Genomic DNA, 23,522 nt, shown 5'->3' on the forward strand with positions numbered 1-23,522 from the left:
TGTGGAACTTTCAGGTACTATGAAGGGAAAGATTTTTCCCCTCGGTTTGTGAGCGGAGAGTGAAATCGAGGTTCGCTGGCATCTGCTCCCTCCAAGCCCAGTGACATTCAATTCTCAGGCCAAACACTTATTCCAGCTGGAATCCATGTTTCCGGGGCCTGATTCTGACGTGCGCTCAGGCTGCTCTGGCTCGTTCTAAAGGAGCCTCAGTGTCACTAGCGCTGCCAAAATTAATGGGTCCCATGCACGCAGGAGCAGCCAGGCTGGGTCAGACAAAGGCCCCCCCAGCCCAGTGTCCTGTCTGCCCAGTGCGGGTGCCCCAGGGGGAGGGAACAGAACAGGGATCCCCAAATGACCCGCCCCCCGCGGCCCGTTCCCAGCGTCCTGCAAACAGAGCCCAGGGGCACTTCAGAGCGGGGCTTTGCAGGATATCGGGGTGTCTGCCAAAGCCCCGGGGGATGAAGAGGAAGGTTCGGGGGGGGGGCGGGCTCGCAGGAAGGGCTGTGAGGGGCTCGCAGGGGGATTGTCACGGTCACCGAGGGGGGGGCGCCTGCCCAGGGCGAGGACCCGGCCCCCCCCCCCCCCGCAGGTGACACGTTCCGGGGCCCGAGCCCGGCCGAGTCCGCGCGCTCCCGCCCCAGTGGCCCGAGAGGCGGGTCCGTGTCTCGGCCGGAGGGGGAGGCGGCAGCAGGCGGGTCACTGGGCTCCGCGCTCTCATTGGTTCGTGGAGCCCCGGCCCCGCCCCCTTCCGAATCCCTGCCCCGCCGAGTCTCTGGGCAGCCCCGTCGCTCCCGGCCTGACAGCTGGGCCAGAGGAATCCCCGTCACCCGGGCGGGAGAGCAAGGGGCGGGGCAATTACGTCACTGATGATGCAGCCACGGGGGCGGGCAATTGTACGTCACTGGGGCGTGACAGCCCGGGAAACCCTTGTCAATCGGAGGGAGAGCAAGGGGCGGAGCAATCAACGTCACAGTGGGGGGAGGGGTCCGTTGGGCTCCTGCTCTCATTGGTTCGTGGAGCCCCGGCCCCGCCCCCATCGTCTCTGGGCAGCCCCGTCACTCCCGGCGTGACAGCAGGGCCAGAGGAATCCCCGTCACCCGGGCGGGAGAGCAAGGGGCGGGGCAATTTACGTCACTGATGATGCGGCCACGGAGGCGTGACAGCCCGGGGAACCCTTGTCAATCGGAGCGAGAGCAAGGGGCGGAGCAAGCAACGTCACAGTGGGGGGCGGGGGCCGTCGGGCTCCCGCTGCGGCCAGTGGCTGCCACGCCGAGTGCTGGGGCGCCGGAGGGACAGGGGCTGCACTGCGGCGCTGGGGGCGTGGCCGGGCAGCTCGCGGGCTGAGCTAAACCCCGGGCGCTGGACTCTGAGCGGGGTCACTAGCCCGCTGCGCATGCGCGGTCTGACCGCGCCCGCCCCGTTCTACACCCCGCAGTCGGCAGTTTAGTGCGTCCCCGCCCGTCACTCCCCGCCCGCCCCGCGGCGGCCGCAGTAACGTCACGCGCCGCGCGCCCTGAGGTGGGAGCCGTTGCGAGGGGCCGTTGGCGCCGTTACTCGCTGCGGGGTTGGCCCAGCGCGGAGGGGGCGGCCCGGCGTGAGGGGGCTGGGGGAGGAGGCGGTGTTAGGTATCGGGGCGCCCCCCCCCCCCCCCGCGGTCCCTCCGTCGGGCTTCCTGATTCTCCCGCCGCGCAGGGTGTCTGGGCGGGCCGGGGGCGCACAGAGGGGCTGTGGGGGGGGGGATATTAACACGGGGTGAGGAGGGGCCCTGCTCTGAGGGGCGCAGAGACGGGCGGGGGTCTGGCTGGGGCAGGTGGCTGAGGGGCCCAGGGGAGGATCTGGCTGGGGCAGCGGTGAGTGAAGATTTGGGGGCTTTTTCGTTTTTTAATTTTGATTTTTTTTTTTATTCTCAGTGCTGGTGCCCTCAGGCCCCTGGACCTGCCCGGCTATTGCTGAGCTCCAGGAAGTGACACGGCCTCTGCTCCCCAGCCCAGAGGCAGCCATGGCTGCAGAGAACCATGTGCAAACTTTCCGGGAGGAAGCGCCGTGTCCCGTCTGCCTGGAGGATTTCACAGCCCCTGTCCCTCTGGAGTGTGGGCACAATTCCTGCCAGGCCCCCCTCAGCCCTCAGGGCCGAGACACTGAGCAGCAGGGACCCCTCCGGCCCAACCGGCAGCTGGCAAACGTGGTGGAACTAGCCAAGCCGCTGAGTTTCCAGGCAGCACAGAGAGCAAGATGGGACGGGGTGTGTGGGGAGCACCAGGAGGCTCTGAAGCTGTTCTGTGAAGAGACTCAAACTCCCATCTGTGTGGTGTGTGACAGATCCCAGGCTCCCAGGGTGCTGCCCATAAAGGAAGCTGCCCAGGAGTACAAGGTACAGAGTGGCTGTCCAGTGCATTTTAATTATCAGTGCTAGTTACTGGTTAAATTCCCCACTGCCCCACCAGTGCCTGCTTCCCTCTGGTAGCTAATGTCAGTCTGCAGCTGCTGGGAGTTCCCATCAGCCAGCAGTCCTTGTGGCCACCCCAGGCAGACCTCGAGAGAGATCCCTGGCCCAGGAGAGCCCATTTCCACTATCAGCCCTACCTGTCAGCAGGTTAAAAAATACTGTCATTGATAAAATTGTAATCTGTTAATGATTAGTATTGTTAACCATTTTTTACCTCCCTAATCCCCACGTGCATCATTCTTTTTAAAGGTGCTACCACTGATCCTTCCCCCGCCCTCGCAGGTGTCGTGCTGCATCCGCAGTCTCCTTCTACGGACAAAACCATGTCCAGGGCTAAGTCCTTGGTGAACAGGGGCAGAACTCCACAAAACAGGGACTCTCTTAAAGGCAGACAGATGGGCTCCCAACATCTGATGGGGTTTGCTCTCATGCTTATATCTGTTTCTTCAGGAAAAATTGGAGGCCCATTTGAAGACTCTGAGGGAAGAGAGAGAGCAGGTGCTGGGAAGGAAAACAACAGCAGAAGGGAAATGCCAGGAGTATCTGGTAGGTGCCTGCGGCTATGGACCAGCAAGGACTGGTATTGGGAGGGCTGTGTTAGGACGCAGACTCCTGTGTGGCCTTGGTGAGGTTGGGCTTGTTTGTGTTTCTCCTGGATCGTGGATTGCAGGGTGAGATCCATGTGTAGAAAGGCCTTGAGCATCCATGTCAGTGCATGAGTCCAGGGCCAACTTATTCATTAGGCACAGTGCCTAGGGTCCACAATACTTTTAGGGGCCCACAAAAATGTTTTAATTTCTTTTAAAATCAGAAGAAAAAAATGAACTTTTAGGGTCGAAGAAAATGTTTTAATTTTTTCTCACATCAGAAAAAAAATGAATCTTTTAGGGCCCACGAAAATGTATTAAATTTTGCCTAAAAAAGAAAAAAAATAAAATGTTGAAGTAGTTAAAGTTATATCAAAAATAATTTTTAATATTGATATTATTATGGTGGGAGGGGCCCACGAAGGCATAAGTACCTTGTGTCCACGAAATTTTTAGGGCTCAGAAAAATGTTTATTAAAATACAAAAAAAATCACAGTATTTAAAAATGTAATTGTTTATATTATATTATTAATTGCAATAATTCAAATCGAAAGTTGGAGCTCAACTCAACAATCGGATATTACACCATAACGGAATTTCCATCAGTAATACACATTTGCATTTTTACCGAATACTTTCTTGCACATGTATACATATAATAATTTTATGGAACTACTTATCAATTCTGAACTAAGGTGAGTATATTTGAGATGTAACGGTTTTTTTCAAATGTTATAATTAAGCACCCAATATAAACACAATAAAATATACATGTGCACTTCATTCCATTCAAATTTATTCACACGTATTTAGTGAATAACAATCCCGTATTTGCAAAATTAATAAATTATATAAGGTAATCACTAACCTAAAGAGATAACTTACTGATGAAATTAATTATAATACATACCTTTTAAGTAAACAAAACGGAGAACACTTTGATATATGCACTATTATTTTGTACTATAGTGAGAAGCTTAGTGACTGTAAATTGTATTGCCAATATGGCTTCGGCCATAGGCGCCAATTGAATGATGGCGGATAGGAGGCCAACTTTGCCTCAGCGCAGTCGAAGTATCTGATACTTCGACTGCGTTGGTATAAAGACGAATATAATCCAGGCTGGCTTAGATTCGTCTTTATACCAACGCAGTCGTAAAATATCATTTTTAATATATTTTTTTTTTATGGAAGAAAGGGCCCATGAAGGTAAAAGTGCCTAGGGCCCACGAAAGTCATAATGCGGCCCTGCATGAGTCCAGCCTTTGTGGCTTTCCCAGACATCCTCCCCAAAGGAGCTGAGTGTCCCCCTGAAGGGCTCTCTGCTCACTTGGTACATTAACATGTTTCCTTCTTTTTCCTCCCAGGGTATCTCTGTCAGGGTGGTGCTGAGTCCTGCCTCATGCTGCTCAGGGTCTGAATTTCCAGAGCCCATGAATAACAAAAGATGCTACGGTGGCGGCACATCGGGGTCCCCCGCCTCCTGCACCCCTGTAGTGGCACGAACAGACTCCACTAGCCAGTAGAATAGAGGGAGTTTATTGCTTCTCCAGGATACAGCACAGCACAGATGTAATCTGGTTTCAGGAACTGGGCTAGGAGGCCGCAGTGCCCCCCCTTGAGATAGGGGGTGACTGGGCCCTACAATCCCAGCCCCCTCCCTAGCTCCTTCTCCCCTGCTTCCTAGGCCGACACTAAAAAAAGTCCCTTCCAACCCTACCCCCCAGGCAGTGGCGGCATTCCACCTTCCTTTGTTCCTCTCCCTGGGAGGTAACTGGTCGAACAGGTTACCTCCCTGACCATCAGCTACTCTGCTGGGCCGTGGTACAGACAGTAACCAGTGGGGGTCACCCACAGCCCAAGCCCAGCAACCAGCAAGGTACCAACAGTACGTCATAGCTGCCCATGACAGACATGGGAAAATTCCTTTCAGGGGGACACAGGGGCCAAAGGAGATGCTGGGAGAGCCACCTCTGCCTACTAACCACAAAGTAGAGTCAAATGTCACACATTTTAGGGTTTTCCAAGAAATTCTCCCTGCTGCACACTCAGCTCTCCATGAAAGGGCCCTGGGCTCCTTTCATGCCCTTGACCAGCCCTTTCCCTGTTTTCATACAGAAATGGTCCCAAGCCGAGAGGCAGATGATTGTGGCTGAGTTTCAGCAGCTGCGGCAGTTCCTGGAGGAACAAGAGCGACTCCTGCTGGCCCAGCTGGAGAAGCTGGATGAGGAGATTGGGAGGCTCCAGAATGACACTGTCAGGAAACTCTCTGCTCAGATTTCCCATCTCAGCGAGCGGATCAGTGAGCTGGAGGGGACATGTCAGAAGCCAGCAAATGAACTCCTGAAGGTGAGACTGCGGGAGAAACATCCCAGCTCCCCACACAGGGAAGGGAGGCTCCTGAATCACAAGTGCTGAGGTCCAGTTGTCAGATCTGGGTGTAACTCCATGTGCATTGCTGCCATGTGAGTAATTGCTGTGCTTTGTAAAGTTACAGGCACAGAGCTACTAGAGATTGTAAAGTCCCATTCGCTCAGGGGATCCATTTTCCTGGGGCCAGGGCAGGGCCTCTCTTCCCATGTTTGCAAAATCCCTTCCCTGATGTCCCCTGTGTGTGTCCAATGGGGCTGAGAGTCTTTTCTGTGTCTTTTTTTTCTAGGACATCAGAAGCACCCTGATTAGGTATGTGGCTCTCACTCCCCTCACGCTGCACAGCACAGGGAAAGAGCTTGGAGCTGATGTTAGCACCACATCTCCACAGGGCTCTACAGCCAGATGTTAGATACGAATATTTTTCATTTATTTAATTCTGCGGGTCACACTCTCGCACAGCAGACTCTGGAATTCCCCATTCAGGGCACAGTCTGACCTCAAGTGTTTCCTGGAGCTGTCACCTCCCTGTGGATTGGCTACCTCCGAACTGTGGGGTGGAACATGGGCCTGTCAATGCTGGGCACTGGGCACAGTCAGCCCGGGGCAGCAAGGACCAAGAGTCCGTCCCACCTGAGGGCTGTTTGGGGACCTGTGTGGGAGGAGCTGGGGGAGGGTGGAGCTGGTGTCTTAGTCTAGTCCCTATTGGACAGATTCCTTCAGTCCTTCACCTGGGAACCTCTTGTGTTTCAGTGCCTGAAGGCCAAGGAGTGAGTTGGCCATGAAGACTCAATTCCCCTTTTGTCCTCCAGCCAGTCTCCTCAGGCCAGACATGAAGAACAGCAATGGGGCCTTTCAGGGGAAATTTGCATGGCCATGGACTGTGTTGTCCCTGCTCTCAGATTGGGGAAATTGGAGGAATTCTAACTCCAGGCCTGTTAGAGCTGAGACTTACTAGCCAGAAGTTATCAGCAGTAAACGACATACAATCACATTGAATTGTTTCTGTCCAGGTGTGAGATGGGGCAATTCCAGCTGCCAGAGGAGAGTTCCCCTGAACTGGAAGAACAAGTCAGCAGTTTTTCTCAGAAAACGATTGCTCTGTCAGAGACTCTGAGGGAGTTCAAAGGTACCTGGAAGGGATGGATGAGGGGAAAGTGGTTAAATTATCTGAGACCATTGAATCTGGCCTCTGAAGCCAATATTCCTCTGCCTCAATTCCCACGTGGAGAATGACGGCCCCATCACTCTGCTGTCCTTAGAGACACTGATTGAACAGACCCAGCTACTTGGAGATAGAGCCAGGGGTTTGCAAACTCTGGACCTCCCATTCAGAGATCAAAATGGTTAAAGTTACTGTGTTGGCCACGTGTCCCACCACCACAGCTCCAGGTTATGACAAGCAGTAATTGAATGAGAAACCAAGTGGGAGAGAGTGAGGAGGGAAAAGTAAATCTCACTTACAGCTTGTCTCTCCTGGGACAGGTTGCGGGGATGTTGGCTCCATTGCTGGGAGGTGCCCGAGTGAGAGAGGAAATGAAAGTTTCAGACTCTTTCATACTCCATTCCTGAGTGTGTCTCTGTCTGGTCTCTGATACAATTGAAATGCAGAGTTCAGAGAGGGGACATTGTTATAAAGAGGAGTGCCTGGAGTCTCACCTCCCTTATCCCTTCCCCCACCAGAGACGCTGCCCTCTACACTGGAGAGAGCAAGAGGAAAATCCCTGGGAGCTTTCAGACAGGGTGAGTTTGCAGGTGGAGAGTCTTTAAATGATGAGAAAATTCCAGTGAAAACATCCTCATGGGATTGTCATTGAAGTTATCAACCAGACCCAGTGACCACGGTGCACACAGCCTTATTTCTCACGCACTGATCAGTGAGGAGACCCAGGGGCACTGCATGGGGACCTGTGAACACTTGGAGAAACACTGGTCTATGGGTTTGTGATGCTAAAGGGGTGAAGTTAAAGCGCACAGTGGACAACACCTTCAAGCTCAGATTTCACTGCTCAGTTTCAATATGGGGTTGGTTTCAAACAATAAATAGGCAGTGAGCTGCCTGGCTTCCACTATATCAGTTCGTTCAAGGCAAGAAACTTCTGGATCCCCAAAGGCTGTTATGTCTAGTGCAGGCCTGGGCAAAATACAGCCCATGGGTCGGATCCACCCCGCCAAGCCATCGGATCCAGCCCACAGATGCCACTCCCCATCTACAAGTCCCTCAGAAAGCAACTGTGAGCCTGGAGGGGAGGGGGGAAGGCTTCAGGTGCTGTTTCCACCCCCCAGGACAATCTCATTGGCTGGTTTCTGGCCAGAAACAAAGCACCGCGCTCCCTCCCCTCTGGGTCATAATTATTCACACATGCACATGGCCCTGCAGCCTGTGAGAGGGTCGGGCAGGCTCCCTGCCTTCCTGAGGTGCTTGGCCTCTGGCCAGGAGTCACTCAGATAAATCTCCTGTCCAGGACTTGCCTTTGCCACCCCAACCTCTCCCTTCCCCTCCTAATCTCTGCTCCGCACTCCTGCCCCACACTCACCATGCCCAAACTCTGTACTCCTCCTGCATCTATATATGCAAGAGCTCTCTGTGGTCAGAAACCCACAACCCCTTATTAGTCCACTCAGCCACTTACCTAAATTGAAGTTACTTTAAATATCTAATGAGTAGTTGGCGAATCCAGTGTCCTAAATCACAGCCTGCCTCCTTCACCCAAACTCCCTCCTAGACCCCCTCTATCTGTCCTGCATCCCAAACCCTTACCTCAAGCTTGCTTCCTTCTCCCAACGTTCATCCCAGACCCTGCATTAATGTCATGGAAGAGTGCAGCTCTCAGCCACATTCCATTTGGCCCCCCATCAAAATGTATTGCCCACGCCGTTGACTGGATAAGGCTCAGTGAGAGCCAAGTAAGTGAAAGCTGAAGCCAGACTATTTTAGGCTGGAGAAAAGGCAAAAATGTTCGACAGGGAAGAGGATTAGCTACTGAAACAAAGGAGCAAAAAGCTGGTGGATTCTCCATCTCCTGATGTCTTCAAATCACTGGGGGACTTTCTAGAAAGCACTGGCTATGTCTAGACTGGCATGATTTTCCGCAAATGCTTTTAACGGAAAAGTTTTCCATTAAAAGCATTTGCGGAAAAGAGTGTCTAGACTGGTACGGCCGCTTTTCCGCAAAAGCACTTTTGGCGGAAAAGCGTCCTTGCCAATCTAGACGCGCTTTTGCGTAAAAAAGCCCCGATTGCCATTTTTGCAATCGGGGCTTTTTTGTGCAAAACAAATCTCTGCTGTCTACACTGGCCCTCTTGCGCAAAAGGACTTTTGCCTGAACGGGAGCAGCATAGTATTTCTACAAGAAGCATTGATTTCTTACATGAGATCGTCTGTTCTTGCAGAAATTCAAGCGGCCAGTGTAGACAGCTGGCAAGTTTTTCAGCAAAAGCAGCTTCTTTTGTGGAAAAACTTGCCAGTCTAGACACAGCTACTGTGGGGAAACAGAGCTTTGTGCCTGGGTAACTGGACTAAGTGCAATGGCTTGTGCCACTGAGGGGGTCAGACTGCATGACTGAGAATATCTTCTTTAATTTTAAGATCTCATCCTGCTAACACTCAGCACACATGTTTAATAATAAACATCTGAATGGTGGTGTTAATTTCACTGACTCTGTTGTGGAAAGAGTTTATAACGTCTTTCAGATGAGAGAGAAAAGTTTGTGCTGCAAATCAGTGAATGAAGACTAAGGGTTTTAAATACAGCAGCCTACATTTAACCTACGTCCATGGTCAGGCAGATGAATATGTGGCTTATCAGAAACACTGGGTGCTGAGAACTAAATCCCATTGTTACAGACTCAGTAATGTTGTAACACAAGCCAGGTACAGGCAGTCCCCGGGTTACATGGATCCGACTTACATTGGATCCCTACTTACAAACGGGGTGAGGCAACCCCGCACTAGCTGCTTCCCCCCAGCAGACCAAGGAGACGCGAAGCTAGCGCCCCCTCCCCCAGCAGACCAGGGAGATGCAGAGCGGCTTTTCACAGCAGACACCTCAGCTTGAGAATAAAGGACTGAGGGAAGTGGGGTGTGGGAGAATAAAACTGAGCTCTGGAGAAATGTTTGGCTAGAGTTTCCCCTACAATATGTACCAGTTCCAACTTACATACAAATTCAACTTAAGAACAAACCTACAGTCCCTATCTTGTACGTAACCCGGGGACTGCCTGTACAGACAGAAATGAATGTGTATTTGGGATCTAACTCCTGTGCGCTGTTTATGGAATATCTAGACTAAAACTTTTGCCCACAATGGCAGAGTCTAGCGTGTGTGTCACCACGGACAGAGTCTGGGAAGAATGGGGGCTTGGAAAGGATTAAAGCCTCTTCTGAAATGTCTCCAATTCCTCTTCTCCCCCTGCCAGGCTGCAGAACACCCATGTCTGACTCCAGCTCAGCCCCTGGCCTGCAGAGCCAGGGAAAGGAAATGGCCATGGCAGAGCCTGTGAGCTTCGAGGAGGTGGCTGTGTATTTCTCTGAGGAGGAATGGGCTCTGCTGGACCTGGGCCAGAGAGCCCTCTACTGGGATGTGATGCAGGAAAATTATGAGGCTGTGAGCTGGCTGAGTAAGGATTCCTGCCTCCTTGGGTAACAGCAGCTGGGTGGGCTCTGGAGCATCTGGGTTGGGTTTGGTTCAGGGTTATTCATTGCCTCTGCCCCCAATGTCAGGAGTATCTGCCATAATAATCCTGGCTCTTGTGTGAAAGACTGTCCCCTCCGTGCCCACTCCCAGGGAAAGCAGGTTCAGGGATGTAACAATGGTGTGGCTCTTCCCACACCTAAGGTCTCACTGCGCTTCTGCCCCCCATCTTGCCCATCTTGTGCCTTGACCAGAGGTGTGAATGGAAGGGCTCAGGCAGGAACAGCAGGTACTAGAGGTCTGGGTCTGGCTGCTGTTAGTGGCTGCAGGGTCCCCATGTGGCAGTGTGCTCAGCCACTGGAAGAAGGGTGTGGTTCCCAGAGTCCTTCCCTGCTTCTAGCTAATCTGTGTGACATGCTGTTCTTACCAGTGGGAGGGGCTGGATACTGGGGCTGAGGGAGGGTGGATGAGGCAGTTCACGCTCTGTGAGTATTTTGTCCGAGGTAGCTCTGTAGTAGAGAAACGTGAGCAGAGCTCTCCTTGCATTTCAGACACAGGCTGGGTTTCCTTTCAAAACTTCAGCTTCATTCTCTCTGGGGCTCACTTGCCTCTGTGTGCAGTAGAGATAAATCACGTCATCTGTGTTGTGTTTTTAGAGTGAAATATCTTTGGGTAGGGACTTTTTCTTCCTGTGTGAATGTCTGGCTTTATCTTCAGGAGACCTGTGTTCAGTTCTCTGCTCATCACAATCTTCCTGTGTGACCTTGATCAAGTCTCTTAGATGCTCTGTGTGGTCATTTATCTCTTTACTAGCTTTTATAGTGTGTCCCTGTTTCTCAGGGCTGGGAAGGATACCTACACTAAAGAGGGGTGATGCTTAGCTCCATATGAGCACTGTGATAGCATAATGGGGTCCTGATTTACATCAGAGTTCCCAGGTGCTGCTGTGATTGATAATTTTGCTTCCCTCAGCAACTGCAGTGCCATTAGAATTGCTACTAGTGCCACAGAGCGTTGATATGGCTTATTCAGTGCGGCTCTTTCTGGAGCCTTGATGCCAGTGGCACTGGCAGAGCGTGCAGCACACCACAGGGTTGCCGCTAAGAAAGACCTAAGCTCCATTCGGAGGCTAAAGCACTCGGCCAGGTTTATTGTGAAAGGAGCAGGGTGCTAGTGTCCCAGCTCCTCAGGCACAGGTATAACGAGACTTGTCCCAACCCAATAATGGTACCAGCTCAGTTAGCAGCTAGAACACTGCCCCTCAGCCAGTATCAACATGCCCCTCCTGTGGCTTTGCCCCTCCTCTCACATTGACACAAACAAAATGCATGTTGCGTTCCATGTGTTGCTACCCCCTTTGGCCTTCTGCCTGTTTGTTTGAGAAAAACATCCATATCCATTATCCCCTCATCCTGTTCATGTGCACAAGGGTCAGTGAGCTATTTGTGAGGACTGTGTGTTTGCAGTTCCTGCAGAGAGCGTTGAGTTGATTGCCCTCATCCTGCTCAGGAATGTGATTTCTTGGTTAGTTGGTACCCAGTGCTCCACCATTCTGCCAAAACCTGGCTTGTTTTAGTTACAAAATAATGGACATAAACAAGATAATCATAGTCATCAGATCAGAATTTTCCCATTGACTCGGCACACAGCACACTTCGCACAAGGTTTCTTGCGATTGTGTAACAGTGGTAGCACAATGATCTCCATGGTGACATCACAGGTGGCTCTTCCAAACACTAAATGCAGGTCCAAGAAGGGGTGGAGGCAAAGCTCAGGGGAAGGCGCTTACAAGGTGCAAATGTGGTAGATTCTGTGCCTCCCAAATCAAAGGCCAGGCTCGCCGGAAGAGGCAGACTGGGAAACCACACAAAGACTTCTGCTGGCAAAGTAGAACCAAGGCTACAGACGAGGAGCTGAGTAACAGCCCCAAGCATCAGAGAAGCAGCACGACCCAGCTTCACCCTGGCTGGTCGCTGGAGAAGCCTAGCGCCACCCTGGGCAGCCGTGGGAATGGCAGCTGTTGTGGGCAGCTAGCAGGGCCCACCCAGACACAGGTAGTCGGGGTTAGGAGCATAGGCAGGGCCTGAAGCAGCCTGCCAAGGATTCACTTAGCTGCTTCGACAACCTCCTCTGCCTCCTTCTGGCCCAAGTAGAACATCTGAGCCAAAGAGCAGGGGGAGCCCAGCCCACCAGCCAGGAGCTTTGTGGACAGATCCTTGGGAAGCAAGAGCTAGTCCTTCCTCTCCAAGTCCTAGTGACCTGGCATGTGGTCACTACAGTCTGAGCCCTGTCTGGGGGCCTTGGTGTCAGACCTGCCAGCCCTCCCTAGAGCTCCCCTTCTGAGCAGTGTGTTCCTGTCCTGCCCAGAGATACTGGGGATGGGGGGATGGAATGGGCTTTGAGGGGGACTGAGTTGTACCCTAGAGAGTGCAGCAGAGTGCTCAGCTCCCCCTGGGAAAGAGCTGGGCCATTCTCAAGGTGGGGGGGGGGGGGGTGCACCTTTACTGCAGGTGTGTGTGTCCTGGGCTCTTGTATCAGCCAGATCCCATTCTCTGCAAGGTGGGGAAAGGAGCCTCTCTGGATGGGTGACTCCGATCCTGACTCTGGAAGCAGTAATGGCAGAGACCTTAATGAACAAGATTAGCACTTGATTAATTGCTCTCCAAACAGGATTTCCACTCTCTGAAGCTCATGTGATCTCCTGGGTGGAGCGAGAGGAGGAGTTGCAGGTCCCAGATCACCAGAGCTATAAGGAAGGGGAGATCATCAGTGGCACCCACACAGGTGAGCAATCATTTAAATTGCCTCAGAAACCAGCTTATAGCAGGTGTAACTTGTGTGTTTTCATGTAGTCTATCTCACTTTTCAGTCTGTCTTCAACTTGAGCCAGAGTGTGGTGGGTGGGGAGAGGCTGGGATCTCTCCTCTGTGGAAGAGTTGTGAAGGGGGCTAAGCTCATGATAATTCAGTCATTATTTTAGCGTGTCCCCTTTTCCTTTCCTCTTTCAGAGTTTTCTTTCAGCTCATCATAGACAATAACTCCAATCTGGATTATTTATCTATCACAACAGGTGATGGGATGCTGACTGAGAACCATGATCTTGTTCAGCAGGATGGATCGGAGCAAGTGTCTCCATGTGAGATGTTACTGGGAAGACCTGAAGGGCATGTTTCCCACATACATGAGCAGGGAGAGACTTGCGAGAGTCAGCATAGCCCAGAAAGGCAGCATGGAAACCATCCAGGAGAGGGACAGGGTAAATACAGTCACAGAAGCAGAGGGGAGAAAAGTAACACGGAAACTGTTCAACAGAAAATCTCCCATCAACAGTCACCCTGCATTTGTAGTGATTGTGAAACTCTTATTGAACATCAAAGAGCCCGTATGAGAGAGAAGCCCTTGAAGTGCTCTCACTCTGGGAAAAGCCTCAGTCAGCACTCTCACTTTACGAACCATCAGAAAATACATACAAGAGAGACACCCCATAACTACTCTGACTGTGGGAAAAGCTTCAGTAGAAGTGATCACCTTGTAAGACATAGGAGGACCCACACAGAAGACAAACCTTTCAATTGCTCTGACTGTGGGAAAAGCTTTCTGAGCAGCTCACACCTTGTTACACATAGGAGAGCCCATACAGGGGAGAAACCCTTCAACTGCTCTGACTGCGGGAAAAGCTTCCGTCAGATTTCACACCTTATTAACCATAGGAGGACCCACTCAGGAGACAAACCTTTCCATTGCTCTGACTGTGGGAAAAGCTTCAGTCGCAGCTCATACCTTGTTAACCATAGGAGGACCCACACAGGAGACAAACCTTTCCATTGCTCTGACTGTGGGAAAAGCTTCAGTCGCAGCTCATACCTTGTTAGACATAGAAGAAACCACACAGGAGAGAAATCATTCAGCTGCTCTGACTGTGGGAAAAGCTTCAATCAGAGGTCGCACCTTGTTAGACATAGGAGGACCCACACAGGAGAGAAACCTTTCCATTGCTTTGACTGCCAGAAAAGCTATAGTACAAGTTCAGAGTTTGTTATCCATAGGAGGACCCACACAGGGGAGAAACCTTTCAATTGCTCTGACTGTGGGAAAAGCTTCAGGAAGAACTCAAACCTCATTAGACATAGGAGAACCCACACAGGAGAGAAACCTTTCAATTGCTCTGACTGTGGGAAAAGCTTTATGGAGAGATCAGACCTTGTTAAACATAGGAGAACTCACACAGGAGAGAAACCTTTCAATTGCTTTGACTGCGGGAGACGCTTCAGTCAGAAATCAGTGCTTGGTAGACATAGAAGAACCCACATAGGAGAGAAACCCTTTACCTGCTCTGACTGTGGGAAAAGCTTCAGTAGAAGCTCACACCTTGTTATACATAGGAGAACCCACACATGAGAGAGACCCTTCACCTGCTCTGACTGCAGGGAAAGATTTAGTTGGTGCTCCAGCCCTACTAACCATCAGATAAAACATACAAGAGAGTCTCCTCATAACAGCTCTGATTGCAGAAAAGGCTTCAAACACAGGTCTAACTTTAACATAAAAACAGCCATACTGGGTCAGACCAAAGGTCCACCTAGCCTAGTATCCTTTTTTTCGACAGTGGCCAGTACCAGGTGCCCCAGAGGGGGTAGACCAAAGATCATAATGAGGCAATTTGTCTCCTAGCCTTTGACAAACAGAGGCCAGGGGCACCATTCCTTACCCCCTGCATTAGAGTAATTGGCTACTGCCAATGTGTATTGGCAAGATTTTGCGCAAATACTCTTTTACATGAGTTTTTGCATTAGTGTATTTGAGCAAGAGAACATCTACACTGGCATGTGCCTTTGTGTAAAAGATGTGCCATTTTATCCATGGGGCTTCTTGCGCAAGAAATTCATGTTGCCTGTCCACACTGGCCTTTTGTGCAAGAAAAGTTTCGGAAAGCTGATTGGTGTGGAGATGCATGTGAATCGGAGGGAGACTTCTCTTAGAGGAGAATCCATTGATAGAGACTCTCTAAGTTGTAGTCAGAGAGAGAAGAGAGGAGAGGGCAAACCATGGGCCAGAGTAGACAAATAACCACATACAAAAGAATCCAGTGCATCAGGGAAGGGCAAACAAATATGCAGTGGCAAATTTTTAAAGTGCTTGTACACAAATGCTAGGAGTCTGACTAATAAGATGGGTGAACTAGAGTACCTTGTATTAAAGGAGGAGATTGACATAATAGGCATCACTGAAACCTGGTGGAATGAGGAAAATCTGTGGGACACAATCATACTGGGATATAAAATATGTAGAAAGGATAGAGCAGTCCAGGTGGGTGGCGGAGTGGCAATATATGTGAAAGATAATGTAGAATCAAATGAAATAAAAATATTAAGTGAATGAACATGTTGAATAGAATCGCTATGGATAGTAATTCCATGCTCCAATAATAAGAAATTAGCAGTAGGGATATATTACCGACCAATTGACCAGGACAGCGATACTGACATTGAAATGCTGAGGGAGATTAGAGAGGCTACCAAAATAAAGAACTCTATAATAATGGGAGATTTTAACTACCCCCATATTGACTGGATACATGTCACCTCAGGAAGAGAAGCAGAGAGAAAATTTCTCAATGGCTTAAATGACTGCTCCTTGGAGCAGCTGGTGCAGGAACCCACAAGGGGAGAGGCAATTCACGATTTAGTCCTGAGTGGAGTGCAGGATCAGGTCCAGGAAATAACCGTTACAGGACCGCTTGGGAATAGTGACCATAATATAATAACATTCAACTTTCCTGTGGTGGGAAAAACACCTCAGCAGTCCAGCACCCCGGCATTTAATTTCAAAATGGGGAATTACACAAAAATGAGGAGGTTAGTTAAACAGAAATTAAAAGGCACAGTGACTAGAGCCAAATCCCTGAAAGCTGCATGGAAACTTTTTAAAGACACCATAATAGAGGCCCAACTTAAATGTATATCCCAAATTAAAAAACATAGCAAGAGACCTAAAAAAGTGTCACCATGGCTTAACCACCATGTAAAAGAAGCAGTGAGGGACAAAAAGGTATATTTTCAGAAGTGAAAGTTCAATCCTAGTGAGATAAATAGAAAGGAACATAAACACTATCAAATCAAAGGTAAAAATGTAATAAGAAAAGCAAAAAAAGATTTTGAGGAACAGCTAGCCAAAAACTCAAAAAGAAATAAAATGTTTTTTAAGTACATTGGAAGCAGGAAGCCTGCTATAAAACCTGTGGGTCCCCTAGATGATCGAGCTAAAAAAGGAGCAATCAAGGACGATAAAGCCATTGCAGAGAAACTAAATGATTTCTTTGCTTCAGTCTTCACGGCTGAGGACATTGGGGAGATTCCTGAATCTGCACCTTCCTTTGGGGGTGATGAATCAGAGGAACTGTCCCGGATTGAAGTGTCATTAGAGGAGGTTTTGGAACAAATAGAAAAATTTAATGTTAACAAATCTCCGGGACCGGATGGCATTCATCCAAGGGTTCTAAAAGAACTCAAATGGGAAATTGCTGAGCTATTATCTGTGGATACTAACTTATCCTTTAAATCGGCTTCCGTACCTAATGACTGGAAGGTAGCCAACGTGACACCAATATTTTAAAAAGGCTCTAGAGGCAATCCTGGCAATTACAAACCGGTAAGTCTAACTTCAGTACTGGGCAAATTAGTCGAAACAATAGTGAAGAATAAAATTGTGAAGCACGTACAAGAACATAATTTGTTGGACAAAAGTCAACATGCTTTCTGTAAAGGGAAATCCTGTTTTACTAATCTATTAGAGTTCTTTGAAGGGGTTAACAAACATGCAGACAAGGGGGATCCAGTAGATATACTATACTTTGATTTTCAGAAAGCCTTTGACAAGGTCCCTCATCAAAGGCTCTTGTGTAAATTACATAGCCATGGGATAAGAGGGAAGGTCCTTTCTTGGATTGAGAACTGGTTAAAAGACAGGAAACAAAGGGTAGGAATAAATGGTAAATTTTCAGATTGGAGAGGGGTAACTAGTGGTGTCCCCTAAGGGTCAGTCCTGGGACCAGTCCTTTTCAACTTATTCATAAATGATCTGGAGAAAGGGGTAAGCAGTGAGGTAGTAAAGTTTGGAGATGATACAAAACTGTTTAGGATAGTCAAGACAGAAGCAGACTGTGAGGGACTCCAAGAAGATCTCACCAAACTGAGTGATTGGGCAACAAAATGGCAAATGAAATTTAATGTGGATAAGTGTAAAGTAATGCACATCGGGAAAAATAACCCCAACTATACGTACAGTATGTTGGGGGCTAATTTGGTTATGACAAATCAGGAAAGAGATCTTGGAGTTATCGTGGACAGTTCTCTGAAAACTTCCATGCAGTGTGCAGCAGCGGGCAAATGCTAGGAATTATTAGGAACGGGATAGAAAATAAGACCCTGAATATCTTACTGCCCCTGTATGAAACTATGGGCCGCCCACATCTTGAATACTGTGTACAGATGTGGTCTCCTCACCTCAAAAAAGATATTTTGGCCTTGGAAAGGGTTCAGAAAAGGGCAACTAAAATGATTAGGGGTTTGGAACGGGTCCCATATGAGGAGAGGTTAAAGCGACTGGGACTTTTCAGTTTAGAAAAGAGGAGACTGAGGGGTGATATGATAGAGGTCTATAAAATCATGAGTGGTGTGGAGAGGGCAGACAAAGAAAAGTTATTTATTAGTTCCGTAAATAGCAGAACTAGAGGACACCAAATGAAATTAATGGGTAGCAGGTTTAAAACTAATAAAAGAAAGTTCTTCTTTACACAGCATGTAGTAAACCTGTGGAACTCCTTGCCAGAGGAGGCTGTGAAGGCTAGGACTATAGTAGAGTTTAAAGAGAAGCTGGATAAATTCATGGAGGTTAGGTCCATAAAAGGCTATTAGCCAGGGGATAAAATGGTGTCCTTGGCCTCTGGAGAGGGATGGCAGGAGACAAATCGCTTGATCATTGTCTTCAGTCCACCCTCTCTGGGGCACCTGGTGCTGGCCACTGTCGGCAGACAGGATACTGGGCTAGATGGACCTTTGGTCTGACCCAGTACGGCCGTTCTTATGTTCTTATCTTAGCCAAACAGCCAAGAAACAAGGCTTTATGGCAAAAAATATGAAGACAGCTGTTGGTCCTTATCCCTGGGCCACACAGCGTGTCCAGCAGCCACTTCCCTGTCTCTCCCTTTGCTGCTCTTGAACCCAGCCCAAGAGCTGAGAATCTGTACTCACCCACCCAGAAACCTCTGGGACTCCTCTGCCACCCAATTCCTCACACCACAGAGAATACAGAGCTGCTACTACCCCAACATCACCACTCCTGATCTTTGCCAATCGGGCAAGAAGTTATGCTTTACCCAGACCACACGGGCACCCTTTTGCCTCCAGCATGTCATGGCAGACATGGACTTCCCTCACTAATTTTCACAGCCATGCTAAGCACAGGGATTGGTGGTATAGGGGTGAGCACAGTTGCCTTCCAAGCAGTTAACCTGGGTTTGATTCCCAGCTAATATAATGTGGGGAGGTATATGCTGTCTCTCACTACTTTTCATCCTTTCCAAGACATGGGAAGTGCTTGATCTTAGCCAAATGGCTGAGAAGCAACACTTTAAAGCAAGAAACACAAGGACAGCTCTTGGTACAGTTCCTGGGGCCATGCAGAGTGTCTGGCAGCCACTTCCCCTCCTCTCCCTTTGCTGCTCTTGAACTTCTCAACAGCCAAGAAGCTGCACTCTCCCACCCAAAAACCTCTGCAACTACTCTTCCCCCACCTTCTTTGTGAACCCTCACTCACGGGTTTCTAGGTGGGAGCTTCTAGGAACTAGCATTCCCATCTGTAGGGTGGATCTGGGAGCCCCCAGCCTTTGGATCCATGTGAGACATGATCCCAGGGGAGCCATCTCTTGGAGCTTCTCCCTGTCCCATGGAGCTCAGGGTAGGAGGATACTGGGACGATGTCTGTACAGTGGCAACGTGTGTAACACATGGCAACATTTCTCCTTCCTCTGCTGGAGAGGGAGCCAGATAGTTCCCATGAGGCCACATACAGATGGGGCAGGGTCTGGAGAGGTGAAACAGCTGAATGGAAAAAAAGGGAGATCAGAGGATCAGATGCCAGCTGAGAAACTCATGTATGTAACAGAGTGATGGTCCTATGGCGTAAGGGGGCAGCAGTCAGGACTTTGAATCCTACAAGCTGAGTTCAAATCTCTGTGGGATCTGCTGGTGAGATGTTGGTTTGTTGGAAAACCTTGAGAACTGATCTTCTTGCCCCCTTTGCTTCAATTCCACTTTGTGCTTCTTGACTTTCACAATCTGAGGACTTTGGAGAAAGTGCTCCAGTGGTGCAATGGGTCAGTGTCCAGTACCTATAAAGTAATAGTCATAGAAAACAGGCTGAGCTTGTGAGTTCAAACTTCACCTAGAGCAGTGGTTTTCAGGCCCTACCAGGCTGTACCCTTCTAGTGAACCCTGTGGGAGTTGGGATTGCAGCTGAGAGACGGGGACTAGTCAAAACTCCCTCTCGCATATTATGGCCTCATCAGAGTGAATGCTGGGGTGGCCAGGATTCCAGGCAGACTGGTACAGAGAGGTTTGGACCCTTTACCCCTCTTGCTTCCAGAGTCTTGTTGCCCATCTTCTTCCCTGCCAGCAGCAGCGGCAGTCCCTTTCAGCCCCTCGGTCAGCTCAGCTGGGAAAGAGAGGCAAGAAAGGGGCCGAGAAGCCAGACAAGCTGAGGGAGGCAGGAAACTTCTGCTCTCTGCATCTCCCCTGGGTGAGGGTGTTCGGTTTAATTGTTCTACCTCATTAAAAAGCAATGTTATAACCGTGTTTAGGTTACGTTATGACAGAGCCACTAAATGGAGTGAGGGTCGTCAGCATTTCATATCTACATCAGGTTATCACCCCATTTCTCCCTCTGCTTGAGGGAGCCTGGCACAGCGGCAGATGCGTAAGAAAGGAGGGTGGATTTTTGAGGAGAGAAGACATAAAGGAGCATTTTAACTGCTCCCTTCCTCACTGGCCTCTGGGCTGGGACTCCAGCTTTATAAGTTAATTGTAAAGATAAAGCAAGTATAAATCACTGTTTTAGAGTAGGATTGAACACAAAACACCAGTACTTCACTTGAGTGTATTGCCCTTAAATACTGTCTGCCAAACAGCTGGGTGACTAGTAATAGCTCTGTGGTTTGCCAATGGGCATCCAGATCTCTCCCTTGTGGAATGGACGGAAACAGAAACCAAACACACAGCGGGTTTGAACTGGTTCCAGCTGAGGGCTGGGTTTGCCTGGTTTATATGCATTGGCGCAGGAACACATTAGGGGTTTGTGGTCATTTTAAGAATCCCTGTTTAATAGAAATCCAAAATGTGACACAAATGGAGATGCAAATGTTTAATTAAAAATAATCCACTATGTAAGGGGGCACTTGCTACACCCCCATAGCAACCATGCGTTTGCATCCAGTGTTGGGAACTGGGCCAGGAACAAGAGACTTTTGTGTAACACACATTTCATGCGGGATGGATCCTCATGGACCCCAGAGTGTGACTGGTTCTAACAAGGGAATTGTCCTGAAAGCAGCAGTCCTGAGAGATGAAGCAGCTGGCGGGAAGCCAGGAAAACAGAGGCCAGCCTGAGAACTAAGAGTACTAGCTGCCCAGGTCCAATGGTGTAAGGGGCAGCACTCAGGGCTCTGAATCCTGTAATCTGAGCTCAGATCTGAGTGGGACTTGCTGGGGTTGGGTTGGGTACTGTGAAATCTTGGTGCTTTGTCTTCCATGCACTGAGGTTTTAAAAACATGGTTTTTTTCCTCTTGCTGGGTGTCTGAGGCCCACTGGAGCACTGTTGCCAGACAAAGCGGGTGGGTGGGAGGGGTCTGATGATATTACAGTTGCAAGGCAGGTCACCCACCTGGCCCCTGAGCTTAGCCCATGCTGGAGGCAGCCAGACAGTGTGAGCAGGTCAGAGGGGGGGATTTGTGTATTTGGGGAAGGGCCCTGAGTCCTGGCTCCCAGCCATGTACCTTGGCACAAAAACCAATGGCCCCTGCACAAAGTGCATTGTGGGAATAAGAGTTGGGGCAGCAGGAAAGGGGCCGGTCCCTCAGCACCAAGGCGCAGGCAGGAGAAGATGGGAGTGAATCCTGCTACCTCTGGCCTGTAAAGGCAGCACTTCTCCAGTTAAGTTTATTGTGCTCCACCTGCAACCTTCCTTCAGTCAGTACTCCTGCCAGCAGCTTTTCACTCCAGCTTTGTGGGAGGTCAAGTAGGAAGGAGCCACTGGAGGATCATATCCCCCTGGCCTGCTGTGTCTGTGGAAAGGGGGGAGAGGACAGGACACATACTTGTCACTGGGGAACAGGGTGCATGGATCCCACTCGTTCCTGCAGAAAATGAAACAGGTTGGACATTTTGCAGAGAACAGGCCAGAGCCCTGCTGGGAGACTCTGGGGCCCTTCTCTCACTGGAGAGATGAAAATGAGGCTGTTCCTTGTGGGGAAAGAAGTGCGTGTGTCAGGAGTGGGGTTTGAGCTCGCACCTCCCCACAGACCAGAAACCCACATTATGAGCAAGAAAGAGCCTTGAGTCAGGCAGTTGAGACTACTTGGCTCCTGCTACACTGTGCTTGGCTATGAGAAGGCCACTTGCACACTTTTTAGCTAGCTCAGTGGCTAGAGCATGAGGCTCTTAATCTCAGGGTCATGGGTTCAAGCCCCATGCTGGTTGATGCCCTTCCTTAACTCACATTCTCAGACTATAAGCAATTCACCCTCAGCTTTCACCAGGGTTTTAGAAAGAAATAGTCTAGTCCTGGGGTCCAACTTCAGTAGAACCAAAGAGAGGAGAAGCTGCAGTTCCTATCCCCTGAGAAGGGAAGAGGATTTTCTTCTCCTCAGTTCTAGCCACATCAGCCCCAGCGAGGGGAAAAAATAACCCTCTGCCAGCTGATTGTCCCATCAGCTTCTGTAGTTTCACCTCCTTCCACAGCTGCTCCAGCTTTGAGCTACAAATCTCAAGGGACTGGTGAGGAAAAGAGGAGCTCACAGCTCAGGTTAGTGGCTTCCATGAGAACAAGAGGTGGAGTGTTCACAAGGTGCATTCCCCTCCCCTGCAGAGCAAGGTGTTGGAAAGAGCTAGGAACAGAATAGTCAGCCAATTTCCACCAGCAAGATGTGCTTCTCTGGTGTAGTGGTTATCACTTTTGCCTAACATGCAAAAGATCCCTGATTCAAAGCCAGGCAGAAACACAGACTGGTGCCCAGGTAAGTGCAGATTCTGCTACCTGGCCCTCTCCCTGGGATAAGCCCAACTCTTATGTGATTCGGGGGGTGACATCAGATGAGAATGCACTTTTGTGCCAGCCTAGGGAAGTAAGATGGTTAGGCCAGGAACCTGCTGGAGGCTTGTAGCTTCGCCTCCCCTGCCCTGGGAGGTTGGTGCATGGGGCTGGTTCCTCTTGCTGCCTTCCTTGTATGATTTGCCTAAGGAGGAAGCAAGGCAGAAATGGGGAGGAGGGGGGAAGCCAAGCTGAGGGGGGCAGGACAAAAGCTCAGCATTTCAGTGGGACTCAGTGGGGTGAGCAGAGCCCCCGCCCCTTTGTTCTGCCAAGTCCTGTGGGGTGGGGCTGGCTGCGGGGAGGCAGAGTCCTGTGTTTGTCTCTGGGCATCCCAGGGAGGCTCCTTGCAGCCCAGGAGAAGAAGGGGGTCCTGGGTGGAAGGAAAACAAGCAAAGCTGGTCCCAGTAGGTATGGTCCCGGGCTCCAATCTGGCCCAGCTGAGTCACAGGTGTCTTGCGTAGATCCTGTGGTGTAAGGGGCAGCACTCAGGACTCTGAATCCTGCAATCTGAGGTCACATCTCAGGGGGACCTGATGAGGCTAGACTGGTTGCTACAAACCCCTCAAAATCCATCTTCTTTGGCTTCCTTTCCTGCAGGCTCCCTAGAGAGAAATTTGTGCCCTCTACTGATGCAGCACTGCCTGCAGGCTACCTTCTAGGCTCTGCAGGAACCCAATGCCCAGGGCTTCTTGGAGACCTTCCTCAGGTATGTTGGAGAGTGATTACAGGACCTGGACATTGTCCGCAGCACTGCAGGAAGCTACATGGCGCACACACACAGCACTAGTCTAGTGCAGATTCAGGTTGGCACATTTTTGTTTCCACCCTAGAGCCTAAGGAGAGCCACAAAATCCACTAACTCTGGAACCCCAGGAAAGTAACTCTGGACTATGAGAAGCCCGGAACCTCAGCACTCCCTGTCTCTTCCCCTCACCCTGTGAATGCCAGAAGAGTGAGGTGTCTTAGTTGGGGGCCACATCATTGAGGGCTGGGGCTTTGGGGAGGAGTTTTTTGCTTCTCACTTGTGTGTTCGCCAACTGATTTTTCTGTGGGTTAGTGGCCCCCAATGCAAAAAAGGTTCTCCAACACTGCAATAAATAAAAACATTGATTTTCTTCGTATG

At 49.9% G+C, this 23,522-nt stretch overlaps 1 protein-coding gene across 7 annotated transcripts; it reads left to right on the forward strand.

Moving 5' to 3' along the window:
• Positions 1-1,068: 1,068 nt before the first annotated feature.
• Positions 1,069-20,878, forward strand: LOC106731977 (uncharacterized). Of its 7 annotated transcripts, none has more exons than XM_075913036.1 (10): positions 1,069-1,564; positions 1,911-2,371; positions 2,897-2,992; positions 5,153-5,383; positions 5,694-5,716; positions 6,418-6,533; positions 7,088-7,147; positions 9,824-10,024; positions 12,709-12,822; positions 13,109-20,878. In XM_075913036.1, the coding sequence occupies exons 2-10, from the start codon at positions 2,000-2,002 to the stop codon at positions 14,434-14,436; spliced, it is 2,541 nt and encodes an 846-aa protein (XP_075769151.1). In that variant the 5' UTR covers positions 1,069-1,564; positions 1,911-1,999; the 3' UTR covers positions 14,437-20,878. The 7 variants fall into 7 exon arrangements, with proteins under 7 accessions (XP_075769151.1, XP_075769149.1, XP_075769152.1 ...); XM_075913034.1 differs by having other exon boundaries at positions 1,070-1,518; XM_075913035.1 differs by having other exon boundaries at positions 1,517-1,594.
• Positions 20,879-23,522: the final 2,644 nt, after the last annotated feature.

Source organism: Pelodiscus sinensis, chromosome 31, assembly GCF_049634645.1.
Source record: "Pelodiscus sinensis isolate JC-2024 chromosome 31, ASM4963464v1, whole genome shotgun sequence".
In the NCBI taxonomy this organism is placed as follows: Eukaryota; Metazoa; Chordata; order Testudines; family Trionychidae; genus Pelodiscus; species Pelodiscus sinensis.